This window comes from Chiroxiphia lanceolata, chromosome 1 (assembly GCF_009829145.1).
Source record: "Chiroxiphia lanceolata isolate bChiLan1 chromosome 1, bChiLan1.pri, whole genome shotgun sequence".
In the NCBI taxonomy this organism is placed as follows: Eukaryota; Metazoa; Chordata; class Aves; order Passeriformes; family Pipridae; genus Chiroxiphia; species Chiroxiphia lanceolata.
The window spans coordinates 58,391,803-58,410,831 of NC_045637.1; the positions used below are offsets into that span (position 1 = coordinate 58,391,803).

At 34.7% G+C, this 19,029-nt stretch overlaps 1 protein-coding gene across 7 annotated transcripts in view; it reads left to right on the top strand.

Annotated features, from left to right (window-relative positions):
• Positions 1-18,204, top strand: part of SOCS6 (suppressor of cytokine signaling 6) — a 34,194-nt gene extending 15,990 nt beyond the window's left edge. For 4 of the 7 annotated variants that reach the window (XM_032698036.1, XM_032698069.1, XM_032698078.1 and 1 more), the window contains 2 exons: positions 11,144-11,248; positions 12,186-18,204. In XM_032698036.1, coding sequence (XP_032553927.1) covers positions 12,311-13,915 — 1,605 coding nt within the window. In that variant the 5' untranslated portion in view covers positions 11,144-11,248; positions 12,186-12,310 and the 3' untranslated portion in view covers positions 13,916-18,204. Of the gene's footprint in view, positions 1-546; positions 752-5,396; positions 5,436-11,143; positions 11,249-12,185 lie in introns of those variants that run through there. The other 3 variants (XM_032698051.1, XM_032698044.1, XM_032698083.1) reach the window with 3 other exon arrangements.
• The last annotated feature ends 825 nt before the right edge of the window (positions 18,205-19,029 follow it).

Sequence of the window (19,029 nt, forward strand, 5' to 3'; positions counted from 1 at the left end):
AGCCTGCTGCAAGGCTGGCTGCTACAGTCTTGCAAAATAGTAAAAAATGAAAACAGAGACTGACTGAGCATTATTCTCTTTCTTCGCCTGCTTCTGCACAGCTCTGTGAACACTGTAAGTGAAGGTTTATTTACACTCAGTGGATGTGATTCCCTGCAATGAAACACATGCACACATCAGGTTTCTTTAGTGACTTCTCTCAGCTGATTCATCAAAAATGTTCCACTTTTATCTTTTTCAGTGGCTTGGCATACATCAACCTGCTGAGTTTTTTTTTTTTTTGCTCCTTTGCTCCTCGCTGTTTGTTCATCAGGGTCTTAGAGCCAAATTGTGGCTTTCTTTTTCCTGGTATTTTTTCAGCATGCTTGAAAAAATTTATTAGTAGTATACTTTATTATCATATGTCTGCTTAAAAGAAAGTGATGAAAAGTGGTACTTGTGCCCATGTTTTAGTAAGTGTATTAAAAGTACAATCTACTTGGTTACCTGTTTGGTTGTTGATTCCTAGTTTGTGAGAGATCTGGCAGGAATGGCTGAAGTGCTTGCTGGCTGTCATCCACCCAGCTCCTCTGGAGTTTCCTTCTCCAACAGCAACTCTGGTATTGTGATGCTGTATGTATTCTTGAGCCAGTACCAACTTGTGCTGACTTCAGTTTAACACACCCCAGGCTAGGGTGTCTGCGATAGCTCGGAAGTAGACATGCATCTCAGTCACTCATGCTTGGATAGGGGAGATGTAACCTTGGCTGAGGTCTGTTACTATTAGTAACTGGTTTTAGCTATTGTCGTGATGAAATTATTGTAGTTACAAGACTGTATATACACATATGAGCCATAACAGAGATGCCGTTTAACACTCTTAGTTACTCCCCGGAGGAAAACTACCAATCAGATAGAAATATTCTGCCCTGCAACCAAATATGGGAAAGAAGAGCAGGAGTTACTGCAAACAGCCATGGATTAAGTAGTGTTCAACGAAAAAAAATGAAAAAATAAAAAATAAATCAGGGAAATCCAGATGTTAAGGGGCATCCTTTTTCAACAGCAGGCCAGAGACAAGCAGTCATGGTGTTTAGACTTTTTCAGTGGCTCTGTTCCTGGTTTTGCATACATTTAATTCCACTAATGGTGATGAAGAATAGTTTCTTTGTGTCAAGTTTTTATTATTTTACCCCCCTTTCCTACATATTTCCAAAGGTGTACTTTGCTTATTCTCTGCTAAAGATTGCTAGTCATGATTAGGGTTACTCTACACTGTGTTAGAACATTAGTGCCCATGGACTGTTTTCTTTTTAAGCTTTGTAAAAAGAGAAAAAAAAAATTGGAGAAATTCTATGACTGTCTGACATATTGTTGGTTGGTTTGTTTTCAATCGTAATCACTGTAAAATCTGTTAAATTATATTGACCTCTAGAGAAGCTGACCATACTTTTCTCAGCTGTTCAAATCTTAAATGGTAAAAATTTAAATTTGTGGTGAATAACATCTACTCTGTGTTAAGGTCATTGATTAGTTAGCTTAAAAATAGGAGGCTTTAAGTATGTAAGTATAATGTTGTAGGTATAATGTACTGTCAGATGAGCTTCTCGTCTGTTTTTCCTTGTTCCAATTTTATGTGAAGGTGTACATCTGAGCTTCTCACTAACTAGAAAAGCAGGTATGCAAGTCAGAAGGGCTTTTATAAAATTTGCAATCATATTAGGACAGTGTTCATCCATTAGTAAAGCAAACCACTGCTAAAACAATCTACCTTTTTTGTTTTCAAGGTATACGAGTATGTAATGGAATTTAGATTGCTTCATTTAAAGACTCTTCTTACTAAAAAGCAATACAACGTAGGAATTTACTTGAAGCTTAGGGAAGGGAAAAACCTCACCATCTTCAATATGATAAGGGCGTGTATAGTGAAAAAGGCAAAAACTGCCATGTAGTGTGTATGTTCTATCAGAAACTGATGGTGTTTGAAATAGATATTGAATCTCTCTTTACATAATGAGTATTTTATGTGTAGTTTCTGTACTCATATAGACTGAAATTGAAAATACGTAGAAGGAAATATCTTGGTTTGGTATTTTCTGTGCTGGTTTGAAGACAACTTCTAGTGATACCGACTTCAGTATTGAAGTAAATTTGATGGGAACAGGTATGGAGAACAACTTCTTAGTAATTCATATTAATAATTATATGAACTTTGGAGAAAATTTAGACACTTATGAATTTCCAAATTATATCACTTGAAATCTGTATTAAGATGCTGTTTTTGACATGCTCTTCCAAAGAATGCATGAATATATTTCAGTGGGAATTTGGGGGCAGCAGGAGAATGACACCTCATACTTCTGCAGATAATTAGACTAGGCTTCATTATGTGATTGCAATGAGAAACTGGTGCTTGTCATGCCCGGGAATGCAGAAACCCTTTTGCTTTCAAGATATTTTTAGTTTTTTTCTTAATAATTATATTAAATACAATAAATTGAAGTTGTAAATGGTGTAAGTTTTATGATATGGTAAGAATAAAGATTATATATTTCTAAGGGACAACCAGACTTTTCAGGAATGATGCATCTCTGGATTAAAAAAAATCAAATTCAATGCTCAACTGTTTCACTTTAAGGAAATAAGTAAGCAGATTAACATTTATTTTAGGAAAGTTATCTGAAATAGCATTGATTAAAAGTTCCAAGTCATTTTTGTGATGGTATTTTTATTAAACATTTTAAGGACAATTTTTTGTTCAGCCATGAGTTTTATTTTGCTGCATGTTTCCAGTACGATGTTTTCTGTCACAACTCTTTAAAGTTAATTCTGATTTATTTCTATAGTAGTGCATTTTGGCAGCACTGTTTATAGTACTTATCTCAGGAAATGAGTATGCCTAACCTAAAAGTGTGAAAAAGATAAGAAATTAATAAAAACCCTATAAATATAGTAAAGCTTTTTGTTGATGTACTTTTGTGAACACTGTTTCCAGATAGCTATGTGATTACAGTCTGCTGAAACTGTTTTGTAACATCAAACTGAAACTACTCTGAAGTGTTGGAATATTCAAATTAGATTTGCAGAAACTGGTTTATATATATATATTTTTAAAACTTTCATAATTTTTCATACATCAGTGCTTGGCCACCATAATAATTAATATACGATTGCATGACCTGCTCTTCAGATTTCTGAGAAGCAGCCTGTAAAGTCTTAGCCTTAATTATCTTAATTAATAACTTCACATGTGTGTATGATTAATAAATGTTGTTCTTCTTCAAAATGAGGTGTACAAATTTAGTTTTCATTATTTTTATATGCAGAAAGGGAGCATGGAGTTTGCTGGGTAGTAATTTGATAGTTTTTATCCAGAGGCCTTTATTTTGTCGACCTGCATAATATTAAAGATTCCAAGATGCAGACTTTCTTATGAAAGTTCATAAGTCAGAATCTCATTCTACCTTGTTATTCTATGTGTTAAGATCTCATTCTCTTTCTGGATTTGATTAATCTCTCATTTTCAGTCTGTGTGTTCCAGGTGTTTCTGCGTACATAGCCACAAGGCTTTGGGAGTACATTGGCGTAGTTCAGTCTGTTTATAGTGGCAAATGCCTACCAGAAAAATTTTTAGAGGTGTTGCTTGTTAGGCTGTCTAAATTCACTGTACAGCAGATGGCACTGGAAGAGCACATCAGTGGGAGACTTCAGTAATTTGTGCAAAATACTAATGTAGCTGTTGCTGTGCTGAGGGTTGTGAAGAAGTTGCATAGTTCATTTTAATGTATTCCAGGAAGGGGTGCATGCTGGGCTCTTTGGCTTCAGCTCTTTTATATGTAGACTGTGGAAAATTCTATACTTGCAAGTGTGAGAGTATCATCTATTGAGGGCTGTTTATACAGCATTTTTAAACACACTGATATGCAATACAGAATTACTGATATTCTTTAAGTATGTGCAAAGAAAGGAGAGTATCTGGGTCAATTCGGGTATTTGACTTCAGGGTGTATTTATTTTCTCCTGTCTTGGATAAAATGTGTGTAGGAGGTATCATAGAGTGTATCTCATATGGAAGACTTGTTTAGAGACTTGCTCTCATTGGTGGGTGTATTCATTTTACTTTGGAGAGCTTTGACCAGGACTGTCACTCACTAGATTTTTATCATCTTCTCATGTGTGAATGAACTGGACTCTGGATAGATGCATGTTGTTTATGTGCTTTATATTTGAGCATCAAATCTTTCTTATATCCTCATATGGAATTTTCAGGGGTACAAATAATGAGTCACGTGTATCATAGAATATACTGAGTTAGAAGAGACCCATCTAGATCATTGAGTCCAGCTCCTGGCCTTACACAGGACACCCCAAGAATCACACCATGTGCCTGAGAGCGTTGTCCAAATGCTTTTTGAACTCTTGGTGCTGTGACCACTTCTCTGGGGAGCCCGTTCCATTGCTCAGCCATCCTCTGGCTGAAAAACCTTTTCCTGATACCAGACTTTAACCTCCTTCAACTCTGCTTCATGCCATTTCCTTGGGCCTTTGTCATTGGTTGCGAGCGTGAGAGATCACTGCCTACTCCTCAGCTTCCCCTCATGAGGATGTTGTAGGCTGCAATGAGGTCTCTCCTCAATCTTCCCTTCTTCAGGTAGAACAAACCAAATGACATCAGCACTCCTCATAAGGCTTCCCCCTCAGACTCTTCACCATCCTTGTGGCTCTCCTTTGGATGCTCTCTAAGAGCTTAATATCTTTCTTATGTTTTGGCACCCAAAACTGCACACAATATTCAAGGTGAGGCCACCCCAGTGCAGAGCAGAGCAGAACAATCCACCCCTTGACCAGCTGATGATGCTTTACCTGATGCCCCCCAGCCCTCCTGGCTGCCAGGGCACTGCTGACTCATATTGAACTTGCCACTGACCAGGACCCCCAGGTCCCTTTCTGCAGTGCTGATCTCCAGCCTCTTGTTCCCTGATCTATACTCACAACCAGGATTGCCCATCCCAGGTGCAGAATCCGGCACTTTCCCTTGTTAAAGTTCATAGGGTTGGTGATCGCCCATCTCTCCAATTTATCAAGGTCTCTCTGCAGGGCCTTCCTGCCTTTGAGGGAGTCAACAGCTCCTCCCAATTTGGTGTAGTCAACAAACTTATTTAGTATCCCTTCAAGTCCTGCATCCAAGTCATTTATGAAGATGTTGAAGAGCACTGAGCTGAGGATGGAGCCTTGTGGAACCCCACTAGTGACAGGTCACCAGTCTGATGTAACCCTGTTCACCGTAAGTCTTTGTGCTCAACCTGTAAGCCAGTTGCTCACCTATCACATAACATTTTGTCCAGAAGGATACTGTGAGAGGCAGTATCAAAAGCTTTACTGAAGTCCAATAAGATTATATCTGTTGTCTTTCCTAGATCAACTACGTGGATTACCCTGAAGTAGAAGGAAATCAGGTCTTATAAGCAGGGCTTTCCCCTCATGAAGCCGTGCTGGCTGTGACCAATGACTGCATTGTCCTCCAGGTGTTTTTCAGTACCTCCTAGAATAATCTTCTGCATGACTTTGCCAGGCACTGAAGTGAGACTGACAGACCTGTAGTTTCTGGGGTCCTCCTTCTTTCCCTTCTTGAAAACTGAGACAACATTTGCCAGTTTCCAGTCAGCTGGAATTCCTAAAACCACTCAAAAATCATCAAGAGAGGTTTTGTGATGACATCAGCTAGCAATTTGAGGATTCTTGGACAAATCCCATCAGACCCCATAGATTTGTAGGGGTCCAGCTGGAGGAGCAGATCCCACAAAATTTCAGCATTGACTATGAGTTGATCATTCTTGCAGTCATGGTCCTCCAGCTCAGGGCATTGAGACCCCCTTGGCCCATCATCTGTGTTGAAGACAGAGGCAAAGAAAGCATTAAACACCTCTGCTTTGTCTCTGTCCCTGGTTGGGAAGTGACCATCCTCACCCTGTAACAGGCCAATGATATTTCTATACTGCCTCTTGCCATTAATATATTTGAAAAAAACTCTTTCCATTGTCCCCCACATTTCTGGCCAGCTGCAACTCCAGCTGAGCTTTGGCTGCACGAATTTTCTCCCTACAGAGGCAAGCAGAATCTCTGTATTCTTCCCATGTCACCTGACCTTGCTTCCACTGGGCATACACCTTCCATTTTTGGAAAAGATTGCCTGCTCCTGTGCCCTTAGGAGGTGATGTTTAAAAACTGCAAAAAGCTGCAAAAACATCTTCCCGGGAGATTTTACTTGCTAGTTCCCTGAGCAGCCTGAAATCTGCTTTCCTCATGTCCAGAGTTGAGGTTTTGCTGGCAATTTTTCTCCTGTCAACAGAAATTTTAAACTCAATCACTTTGTGGTCGCTTTGGCCAAGACAGCCACCAATCTCCACTTCGCTTGCAAGATCCTCTCTGTTGACAAGCAGCAGATCAAAAAGGGCATCTTCCTGACTCGGCTGTCTTAGGACCTGTTCCATAAAGTTGTCATCCAGGTTTTTTAGGAATCTTCTGACTGGGGTTGTGCCAGCTGTGAGATGCTTCCAGTGGATTTCTGGCAAATTGAAGTCCTTCACAGGGACAAGGGCAGTTGACTTCCTTGGAAGAGTCCCATTTGGACAGTCACACATTTTTTTTGATGAAGATATTGGCTACTAAGGTAGGCTGACAGATGTAAACCACTTTTTTGCTCAAACAGGCTCAGTAGTTGCTTTCTGAGTAAAAAGTTTTGACTACTCTGGATGCTGCCTTAGAGACTGATCTGTTCAGACTATTTTTAGATATTGGATTTTCATTTGTAAAAAAACCTCCACGTTTTGATACAGAAAGACTAGCACGTGATAACAACCTGTTCTTTCAAGTGACTGGCTTAATCTTTTAGTTACGGAAAAGCTGAAAGCTAAAACAATGTTTCTTCAACCAAATTTTAGGTAACTAATTGTTTTGAAACACATCAATGACAAAAGATGTGTGAATCATACAGTTTGGGGCATCTTCTTTCCCTAGTCAGCAATGTGATAGTGCTCTTTTAGTTTCTCCCTAGCTTGGAAGACAGATTTTACTTTTTTGTCCTTCATTAGTGTTTTTTTTTGGTTGGGTGCGTTTTTCTCCTGTTTTTCTCCTGTTTTCTCCTGTTTTCTCCTGTTTTGTTTTTTCTTTTCTTTTCTTTTGTTTTCTTTTCCTTTGTTTTGTTTTTTCTTTTCTTTTGTTTTGTTTTCTATTGTTTTCTTTTGTTTTGGTTTTTTGTTTTGTTTTGTTTTTTCTTTTGTTTTCTCTTTTGTTTTTTCTTTTGTTTTGTTTTCTTTTGATTTTCTTTTGTTTTGTTTTCTTCTGATTTGTTTTTTTAATTTTGTTTTATTTTGTTTTGATTTCTTTTGTTTTCTTTTCCTTTATTTTGGTATGTTTTGTTTTTTTTCTTTTGTTTTGTTTTCTTTTTCTTTTGTTTTGTTTTTTGTTTTTTTTTGTTTTATTTTTCTTTTGTTTTTTTTTTTTTTTTGTTTTCGTTTTCGTTTTCTTTTGTTTTTTTCTTTTTAGTTTTCTTTTTCTTTTTTTTCTTTTGTTTTCTTTTCTTTTCCTTTGTTTTGGTTTTTTTTTCTTTTTGTTTTGTTTTGTTTTCCTTTGTTTTTTCCTTTCTTTTTCTTTTGTTTTTTCTTTTGTTTTTTCTTTTGTTTTTTTTTTTTCCTTTTGTTTTTTTCTTTTCTTTTGTTATCTTTTGCTTTGGGTTTGTTTTTTCTTTTGTTTTCTTTTTTGTTTTCTTTGCTTTTGTTTTGGTTTTGTTTTGTTTTGTTTCTTTTGTTTTGTTTTCTTTTTTCTTTTTTTTTTGTTTTTTTTGTTTTTTTTTTTTTTTTTGTTTTTTATTTTTTTTTTTTTTTTTATTTTGTTTTATTTTGTTTTTTCTTTTGTTTTTTTATTTTGTTTTCTTTTGTTTTTTATTTTGTTTTTTTATTTTGTTTTCTTTTGTTTTTTTCCTTTTGTTTTCCTTTGTTTTGTTTTTTCTTTTTTTCTTTTTTTCTTTTGTTTTGTTTTCTTTTCTTTTGTTTGCTTTTGTTTTGGTTTTGTTTTGTTTTCTTTTGTTTTGGTTTTTTCTTTTGTTTCTTCTTTTTTTTTTTTCTTTTGTTTTTTCTTTTGTTTTGTTGTTGTTTTGTTTTGTTTTTTTATTTTGTTTTCTTTTGTTTTTTTCCTTTTGTTTTCCTTTGTTTTGTTTTTTCTTTTCTTTTCTTTTTTATTTTCTTTTGTTTTCTTTTGTTTTGGTTTTTTCTTTTGTTTCTTCTTTTGTTTTTTTCTTTTGTTTTCTTTTGTTTTTTCTTTTGTTTTTTTTCTTTTGTTTTCTTTTATTTTGTTTTGGGTTTGTTTAGTCTTTTCCTTTGTTTTGCTTTTTTCTTTTGTTTTGTTTTTTTTTTTATTTTCCTTTGTTTTCTTTGCCTTTGTTTTGGTTCTGTTTTGTTTTTTTTTTTTCTTTTGTTTTGTTTTGGTTTTGTTTTCTTTTTTCTTTTGTTTGGTTTGGTTTGGTTTTTTTCCTTTTGTTTTGTTTTTTTTTGTTTTCTTTTGGGTTTTTTTTGCTTTTTCTTTTTTATTTTGTTTTCTTTTGGTTTTTTTTTGTTTTCTTTGGTTTTCTTTTGTTTTGTTTTTTTATTTTGTTTTATTTTCTTTTGTTTTGTTTTCTTTTGTTTTCTTTTCCTTGATTTTGGTTTTGTTTTGTTTTCTTTTGTTTTGTTTTGTTCTTTTGTTATGTTTTCTTTTGTTTTCTTTTCTTTTACTTTTGTTTTGTTGTTTTGTTTTGTTTTCTTTTCCTTTGTTTTGGTTTTGTTTTCTTTTCCTTTGTTTTGGTTTTGTTTTCTTTTTCTTTTGTTTTGTTTTGTTTTCCTTTGTTTTGTTTTCTCTTTTGTTTTCTTTTGTTTTGTTTTCTTTCTTCTGTTTTGTTTTCTTTTCCTTTCTTTTGTTTTTTCTTTTGTTTTTTTTCTTTTGTTTTCTTTTCTTTTGTTTGGGGTTTGTTTTGTTTTTCTTTTGTTTTGTTTTCTTTTGTTTTCTTTTCCTTTCTTTTGTTTTTTCTTTTGTTTTGTTATTTTTGTTTTCTTTTCTTTTGTTTTCTTTTCTTTTGTTTTGTTTTTGTTTTGTTTTCTTTTGTTTTGGTTTTGTTTCGTTTTCTTTTCTTTTGTTTTGTTTTTGTTTTGTTTTCTTATCTTTTTTCTTTTGTTTTCTTATCTTTTTTCTTTTGTTTTGTTTTTTGTTTTATCTTTTTTTCCTTTTGTTTTTTTCCTTTTGTTTTCTTTTTTTTTCTTTTGTTTTCTTTTGTTTTGGTTTTGTTTTCTTTTCTTTTTTTCTTTTGTTTTTTGTTTTTTCTTTTGTTTTTTTCCTTTTGTTTTCTTTTGGTTTTTTCCTTTTGTTTTGGTTTTGTTTTGTTTTCCCTCTTTTTTTCTTTTTTTTATTTTGTTTTTTTCTTTGGTTTTTTTCCTTTTGTTTTCTTTTGTTTTCTTTTGTTTTGGTTTTCTTTTGTTTGCTTTTGTTTTGGTTTTGTTTTGTTTTCTTTTTTCTTTTGTTTTTTGTTTTATCTTTTATTTTTTTCTTTTGTTTTTTCTTTTGTTTTCTCTTCTTTTTTCTTTTTTTTTCTTTTGTTTTTTCTTTTGTTTTTTTCCTTTTGTTTTCTTTTTTTTTTTTTTTTTTTTGTTTTGGTTTTGTTTTATTTTTTTTTTGTTTTGTTTTATCTTTTTTTTTTTCTTTTGTTTTTTTTTTGTTTTCTTTTTTTTTCTGTTGTTTTGTTTTCTTTTGTTTTCTTTTGTGGTTTTTTTCCTTTTTTTTTTTTTTTTGTTTGTTTTGGGTTTTTTTTGTTTGGTTGGGTTTTTGGTGGGTTTTGTTTTTTTTTAGGGTTAGGAATTACCAATAGTATAATATAGTTTCCACAATGATGGGGGAACATTTCTGGAAAAGTAGCAATATTGTCAGCTTGTGGGTATCAGTCAGAAGCAGTTGGAGAACACTGTGGATTTCACAGGTGGAGCTGATGTGAGGGTTCCCAGGCTTCCAGTACTACATACACAAAAGCACAGTTAAATTTATCAAATGAACCAACACTCTGTTGGTTTAGGAGCAGTGTAGAATCCTGAAGTTGTAATTTTCACTCATTTTGTAGGTTCATTTACTTACCTATGATGAAAAGAGTACTGTAAATTGGTAAAATGGCAAAATCCAAATGGTTTAAGAATAGGTCAGCAAGACATTTTGAGTCTCCTCTTAACTGACGTGTAACTTTATCTGTACTTGTAGGAAAGTAAAAGTAGTGTTGTAACCTTTGAAAAGTCATACGTGTATCTCAGTATCTACTTCAAATTGTTTACGTGGAAGATGTTGTCTTAGGGTTTCATGACTCTTGGTACAACAGGCATCATGTTAAAAGTGGAAGATAATCTGAACATCTGATAAAATACTGGTTCTGGTTTTTTAAGGTTTTAATATTTGTTTTATAGCAAGAAATTGGTTCTTAGCCTTTTATTTGTTTAGGGAACAATTTTTTGGGGTATGTTTGTTCTTTGCTGATTGGAAGTATATCAGTTTACAGAAACCTTTTAATTTCTCCCCATTGAAAGTAAGGAAAGTGCTCTTTAGTTTGGTAATTAAGAAAAGGAAATGAGAGGAACTGAGCATGCTCTAAAGATGGACTTGTGAAATATCAGAGGTTATGACAAAGTCAGAACTGGTCTTTGAAACAGGAAGATGCAGATAGTCTAGGGAATTTGAAGATAGGACTAGGGTACAAATCTAAGTAAAGCAAGCTTTACTTTTTATGAAGCAGTGTCCAACCTCCAGCAACAGGGCTTTACGTCAAATTTTTCAGGGTATGTTGAAGTTCAGAATCCAGAGATGCCTCGCATTGCCTTTTAGTTTACTTTGAATATGATCGTTTAGCCTTTATGTGCTTCAGGACCACAGAAGTTGGACAGGACAAGAGTAATAGCCAATGGACTGATCTTTGGCTATAGTAATCATTCTCCTCACATGTTTTTATGCAATTTTTGAATGCTTATTTAAGAAAACCATATAGTTTAGTTGAAAAACTTATTTCGGTTTATTGCACAGTTTTTTTCTGTTGCTTGTATTGTGATGCCATGGGAGAGAAGTGGGAAGTATGTACATAAGGACTGTTTTACTTTCCCCTCAGTCCACCAAGGTTGGAAGATTTCTTGAAAGATTGAGCTTGCCATGCTTAGATTGGAGCCAGGCTTGCTGCTGCAGTTTGTGCTGCTAACATCACACGTATTTGGAGGTACGTGGAATAATGGCTACTACTACTGGTAGTACCTACTTCTGTGGCAGTGGCAACTTCTCTCTCTTCTCTTTCCTTTGTTCTTCTCTCTGCACAGCTGTTTACTTTGAAAGGTCTAGCTAACATTAAAAAGAACCAAACCAAGCTCCACCCCAAGCACAGCCACACCTGAAACAAAAAAACCCACAAGCCAAAAGGTTAAGTTTGTGGTTACATGACTCTGCAAGATGCCAGGTGGGAGCAGTTAGCTGGGACTTGAGCAGCTGTGTCCACTAGGTCTGGGCAGAAGTACAGGCAATTAGAGCCTGTAACTTGGTCTTCCGTGCCTAAAACAGTTTGGAAATCTACTTTTCTTTCAAAGAAGTTCAGGAGGGGACTTGTTGTAAACATATGTTACTTTGCTGTTAATATCCCTCTATTTTTTCATTAGAGTTAGTTTTCCTATAATTATGTAACCTTTTGAATATTCCTCAACTTGTGTAGAGAAAATATGACCTTATAAGACCATGTTTTTAGGACCAATCACTGTTTAACCGGTTTGTAGGAATCCTGTTGAATATCTCCTGTAGTTTTATCTCCTGTAGTTTTTTATGTGGGGACTTTTTAGGAGCCTTGGGAAAGAGAGGAGTGTTTCTGTGCTTGAAAACATGTATACATGCATTAAATATATACGCCTGTGAGTGTGATGTAGCATGTGTGTACGTTTCAAAAAATATCCTGCTGATAGCAGAAAAAAAGTTGTGGAAATCTCCAAGGCAGATGTAGCAGATTCATTTTTTGAGCCTGATTGGTTTCTAAGTCAGCTCTCTATCTCTATTTTTATTTGATACCCATTGTTTTAGTACTGCGACTGCTGTATTGTTTAGAGAGGGGGAAACCCTTATAGATAATTTTTGAAATATTTCTTTGAAGTTAATTGTTTTTTATTTGTTTCCAGGAAATGGCTCTTGAAGTTAAATGAGGCTGGATAAGACACGTAAATGAAGCAGAAGCTGCTCTGCATGTGTTAGGGCTATATCACCGCAAGCACTGCTGATCAGCCAGATTTGCTAACTTGTCATAATGAAGAAAATTAGTCTGAAAACAATTCGCAAGTCCTTTAACTTAAATAAAAGTAAAGACGAAAGTGACTTTGTAGTGGTTCAGCAGCCATCCTTAAGTGAATTTGGAAAAGATGATTCCTTGTTTGGCAGCTGCTATGGTAAAGATTTGGCTAGCTGTGAAGTCAATAGTGAAGATGAAAAAGGAGGCAAAAATAGATCAAAAAGTGAAAGTTTAATGGGTACATTAAAAAGGAGGCTTTCAGCAAAACAAAAACAGAAAGGCAAAGGCAGCACACCATCTGTAAGCTCTGCAGATGATGACACCTTTTCTTCCTCATCTGCTCCAATAACCTTCAAAGATGTGCGAGCTCAAAGACCTCTGAGATCTACTTCCCTCCGTAATCACCATTACAGTCCAACTCCGTGGCCCCTTCGACCTACAAATTCGGAAGAGACTTGCATCAAAATGGAAGTGAAAGTCAAGGCCTTGGTCCATTCCTCTAATCCAAGCCCAGCACTGAATGGTGTTAGAAAGGACTTCCATGAGTTGCAGTCAGAAAACGTGTTCCAGGAACAAAACAATGCATTAAAAAATACAGAATCTCAGAACGGAGACTTGCATCTTCATATTGATGAACATGTGCCTGTAGTTATTGGATTAATGCCTCAGGACTACATTCAGTATACTGTGCCTTTAGATGAGGGAATGTATCCTTTGGAAGGATCACGTAGTTACTGTCTGGATAGTTCCTCACCCATGGAAGTTTCAACTGTCTCTTCTCAAGTGGGGGGAAATGCTTTCCATGAAGACGAGAGCCAAGTGGATCAGGATGTAGTCGTTGCACCGGATATCTTTGTGGACCAGACGGTGAATGGTTTGTTGATTGGTACCACAGGAGTCATGTTGCAAAGCCCAAGGCTTAATCACAGCGATGTCCCTCCACTCTCACCTTTGCTACCTCCAATGCAGAATAATCAAATCCAAAGGAACTTCAATGGATTAAATGGCACAGATGCCCATGTGGCTGAAAGTATGCGCTGCCATTTGAATTTTGATCCTAACACTGCCCCAGGAGTTGGAAGAGTCTATGATTCTGTACAGAACAGTGGTCCTATGGTTGTGACGAGTCTGACAGAAGAACTGAAAAAACTTGCAAAACAAGGATGGTACTGGGGCCCCATTACACGTTGGGAGGCAGAGGGAAAATTAGCTAATGTGCCTGATGGCTCGTTTCTCGTTCGAGATAGTTCTGATGATCGTTATCTTTTAAGTTTGAGTTTTCGTTCCCATGGAAAAACTCTTCACACTAGAATTGAACACTCAAACGGTAGGTTTAGTTTTTATGAACAGCCAGATGTGGAGGGACATACATCTATAGTTGACTTAATTGAACATTCAATCAGGGACTCTGAAAATGGAGCTTTCTGCTATTCGAGATCCCGGCTGCCTGGATCTGCCACTTACCCAGTGAGACTGACAAATCCAGTGTCTCGGTTTATGCAGGTGCGCTCTTTGCAGTACCTGTGTCGTTTTGTAATACGTCAGTACACCAGAATAGACCTGATTCAAAAACTGCCTTTGCCAAACAAAATGAAGGATTATTTACAGGAAAAGCACTACTGAAAGCTTACGGGAATCTTGCATCTTGCACTTTGGGAACGACAACAACAAAAAGAGATTGAATTACAGTTTACAGACTTTCATTATTATCAAAATCTTTTGCTGCCATAAAAATATTTCATTTTTGTGTGTAAAAGAAAAGTAATGCATTTGGATTTATGTTTGTTTTGGGGGGTTTTGTGTATTTTGGGAGGCTTTCTTTTTTGTTTTGTTGGAAAGAATGATCTCAGTTTATTTTTAGAAGTGTGAAATAGCTATCTTTCATCAATGTGCAGATTAATCACAATGTGAATGATCAAATTCTCCTTAATTTCCCCCAAGTCCTTTGCTGCTATCCACTGTGATTTTTATGCATTGAAAGCACATTTCATGTGTATTCAACGATAAGTAAAAGTCAAATGAAACTTGTTGAATGGAATTTTTTTTCCTTTAAAACAACCTCTTGAAAAAAATTATCATGGATAAGGAACATATTGGTATTCTAAATTACTGAATTTACACCTATAGTAATAACTATTTCCTAGTGTCCTAATTAGAAAATTCCTATAGAGATATGCCCTAATGTATAGACAGAGCTGTGTGATAAGAACATGATTATGCAGCATATCTTTAAGAAAAAAAAACAAATGCCTTCCTCCTAAGCCTTGTATTGTCTGTACACTCTTGTGTTCAAGAAGGTTGATTCAGCCTTCTTCTCGTCTCAGTGTTTTGTCCTCTAAAAATGGCCTTTAAAAAAAAAGTCAATGAAAGTCAATATATAATACCTATAAGGAAATTGTGATATTGGGATCTTGTCAAATATTACCTTTTCTAATCATACCATCAGTTAAATAAATGAACACCTACCAGGTCCCCTCTTTTTGGCCTTTTCCTTCCTGCCTCATCTTGGGGGAGCAGGGGAGTGGAATTTCCCGGATTTGTAGGAAGACTCTAGGAATTGTTATTGTGGGAACATAAATTATAAGCCATTTTGGGGATGGGATAAAACTTTTAATAGGATGATTTCTACCTTATTTATATTCAAGCTACTTGAAATTGTATCCTTTTTCATTTTTCTGCATTTTTTTTTACTTCAGAAATTACAGTAATACACTAATGTCCTTTAGATCATTTTCCCCTTTTTTGTATATCCTTTGGGGAGGAAGGAATGGATTGATAACATTTTGTATGGAAGATGCTTAAAATGCATCTCTAAAGCTCTATTCTCATCTTTCAAATCATTGAGAAAAGATGTTTGGATATACAGTGACCACAGAAAATGTTCAGTTCATTGTCATGAAATATGTTTTGACATATGAAATATTGAATCAATTAAGTAAATGTTTGTGACATCTGTCAAAAATTCTGGCATTTGAAAAGCTTACAGTTATTCTAACCTTCTGTAGGGAAAAAAGACTTTCAATGGGGAGTACAGGTTCTACACTGTAGTATTTTCATCATGCAAGGTTAACCCATGGCATTTTCCTGTTTTGTTTTAGTTGCTGGGTTTTTTTTCTCTTTCTCCCATGTTTCGATCACTTTTATGAGTTATTTGTTAAAAGGGTCATAGCTAATTTGGGAGGGAGGCTTGCTTTGTCTGCCTCTGCCCCCCTGTTTTGTACTTTAGAATGTCGTATTCCCTGTCTCTGGTAGGAGTGGCTAATCAGTAAACATCACCTTAGAAAAAAAGGCTGTTCATCTTGGATACAGCTTTCTTGTTTAGGTCATTTTCTTCTCCTTATTTAATCTAGCCTTTTGGTCCCCTCAGATGAGTCTTTAGGAATGAATACATTGCTGCAAGGTGGTGCAGTAGCACTACATCTTGGGTTGCCTGAATTGATAGACGAAATTTATATTTTTTTAATTTATTTTTTTGACCATAATGTTTAACTAAAAAATAAAAAAAAGAAAATCAAAGGTAGATAAAGACTGCCTTTGCTTTTAAGGGAGGGAGAATAAGGATTTCCTCTTTAGTCTGATAAAGTTTTAAACTTAAAAAATTAAATAATCTAGAGCAGTCTATACATGTAATTTGTTGGCTCTGCCATGGAGATATATCTATGAAAGTGTGAATTCTGTTTTCTTTTTTTATCTCTACTGACTTCTCCCCCTATCCAGTCATGCCCCGTCCCCCCCTCCTCTGAATCAGGATCACTAAATTTATTCAAAAAGGCACAATAACCTATTGTATGGTACAGTGTTCTGATTCTGTCTGTGAGGAGGAAAAAGAAAATAATTTTTGTGGATTTCAGATGCATACTTTTGGAAGAAAGCCTCTGGCATTTTCTTCACTTTAAAAATTCTTTCCCCATACTAGAGGGCCTATGCATTCTACGGAATCTTTGAAAGATTATAATATATTGAATATTTTCTTTGCCATTTAATACCACTATTGAATGCATTAAACATATGTTTATACTATGCCACATGCATTAATTTAGCAGTCATTGCATTGAAACTTAAATATTTGAAGCTATAATATCCTGGTCTCACTGCTGAATTGAAAAACGTGCAAGAACACACATGTCAAAATTCTTGCTCATGCCTTTATAAGTTTCAGTTTGTTCACTCATAAATGTTGATGCTTTTTTTTTTTCTTTAAACTCTGTTTCAACTATCCAGTTTCTGAGTTACCTTCCTTGCTTGTCCTTCATCTGTGAACTTAATCAGGTCAAGTTAACTTTGTCATTTCCCCACCCCCCCTATAAAACTACCACAAAAGGAACACTTTAAAGTGACTGAGGTATAGGATGTGAGAACCACATAGCACTTTGCTTCTGAATAAAAAAATGGCGCCGATATTTCTACAAAGCTCAAAATACTTTAAATCAGTAGTAAGTAGACACAAATACTTATTTTTCAGGTTTCTTTAATCAGAACCCCACTGTATTTTTTCATGCTGAGGTAACTGGCCGGCCAGGAGAAGGAACCCAGAAAAAATACTTCGAAAACATTAAAGATACTTACAATTTCCTATAATCAAGATTAATATAAAAGAAACACAGTAACATTTAGTTATGAGTCCATTTAGAAGTAGTCATAATAACCACAAAAATTGTGTTGACTTCTGCTTCATGAAAATTAGAGGAACAAAGTGTCCTTGACAAATAAAAGGAAAATGATTGAGAATATTTTGGGGAACTTTGGAAGTAGATACACTAGGAATAAAAGCTAACTGACTATGATCCTTACAGATTAGAAATATGGCTATTTATTCAGCACAACAGTTTAAGGGTTCAAAAAGTATGCTTTTTATGATTGAATTGTGGAAAAATATTTTTAAAAAGGAAACTTTGAAATAAAACTTTTTTTGAGCATCTGAAATGATTGACATTATTGATAACATTGTCTGTTTTACCAATTAGAAGAGTTAAACCACACGTATTTGGAAATAATAAATTTGCACAATTTCCTCTGTGGGTTTTTTGTTTGTTTGTTTGTTTGTTTTGTAAGCCAGTGTTATAAACAACTGAAAGTAATGTGTATTCTTTGATCTGTTTGAAGGATATAGCACTTATCCTGCTGTTGACATAGTGAATGCCATCTTTTTTTCAAAATGTAATTCTGTCAGAAGGATCAGAAATGCAATTATTAATTAAACTCATTGTTCTCAGATGAGCTGACTTTGCATTTTGTTAAAGCCAATTTCTTTCTGTGAATATTGACTGCTGGGCTAAGGAAAATCTGTGCAGTTTTTGTTTTGATGCATTTCATCTATGTGAATACTGGAATTATAAATTTAAAACAGCATACCAGCAATATATGGGCTATGATTCTGATGAGAAGCATTTCTCTATTACTGAACTTTCAAATTCTGAGCTAAGCTATGGATGCATTAATGATTGCCAATTTAATTTCATAAAATCTTTCTATGACTGCAAAGAATAAAAATTACAGGCATTCTTTATAAATAAAAATGGACCAGATGATAGGTCATAATATGAAAAGTATGACATTATTGTATCTGGAAAGTGTTCTAAATTCTACACAGATAATGAAAAATTCTAAAAGAACTTTTTATGAATACCTGTTGGGTTAAAGAATTTTTATAGTGATGATGGAGTGCCATGAAGTTAATACTTGCAATCCAGATTGCTGTAGTTTACACTTTTCTCTGTTTCAGACCTGGTGTGCACTATTTGTACTAAGCACACCACAGAGTGAATTATCCAAAGTCCATTGATTTTAATGTGTTTTGGTTTGTAAACAAAATTATAGTAATTTCTTGCACATTTTTGAAAAATAATTGTATAAGGATTTATGTATCTGCTTCTGGATACAGTGTGTAAATAAAAATTTCATTCACAAAATGATTTGTGGAGTGTTCTATACTTTAATGATGTTCTAAAATAAAAAAACCCTGAGAGACATTGTAAAATTTGGGCATCTGACTCAAACATTTAAATTTTAGTGGTTACAGTTTAAACTATATATTTTTTAAACTTTGCTTGTTGACTTTCAAAATATTTTTGTATACCAATTATTTTAATTTCTACTTTTCAAAGAAAACAAAAAAAAATCTACCAGGACTTAACTGGAATATAATTTTTGAAAGGTCTGCATAAGTACTGTAAGCTAACTTTCTGATAATTTTACGTGGGCTTTTTTTTTCCATTAAAAATGTACAGAATTCGTAACAAAAGCCTCCACCTCATCCAGAAGTACCTCAAAGGTATTATAGTATCTCTTGCCTTCTAAGCAAGCAAATAGTTCTTATTTAACTCAAAAAGAGAAAGTTATGTGTGGTATTGATCTTCAGATGTTCTCTCGATGCTGTCTTAGATTCACTTTAAAACGGGAGTGAAATTTTAAACCCTGGGAAGTCAAACAAATAAACCAGAAGATCCAAGATAAACAGTTTCTATGTTACAAAAGAAATGCACAATTGTTCATGTGTTTTCATGTATTTGGGACTTGGACTCACTACTGAAGTAAATACCATCAGCTCCTTAAGTGTTGGTTATAAACGGGTGGCAGGGAGGGCGGGCGGCTGTTTGGTTTCATTTTTTAAAACAACCAAACTAAAAACCTAGCCCTGGTAGGAAGTCACTAGTGTTCATATTGTCCACAATGATGTACTTTTCTATGTATCCTGTAACTTAAGTCCTTAAACAGTAATCAGAAATAATTCATAGTTT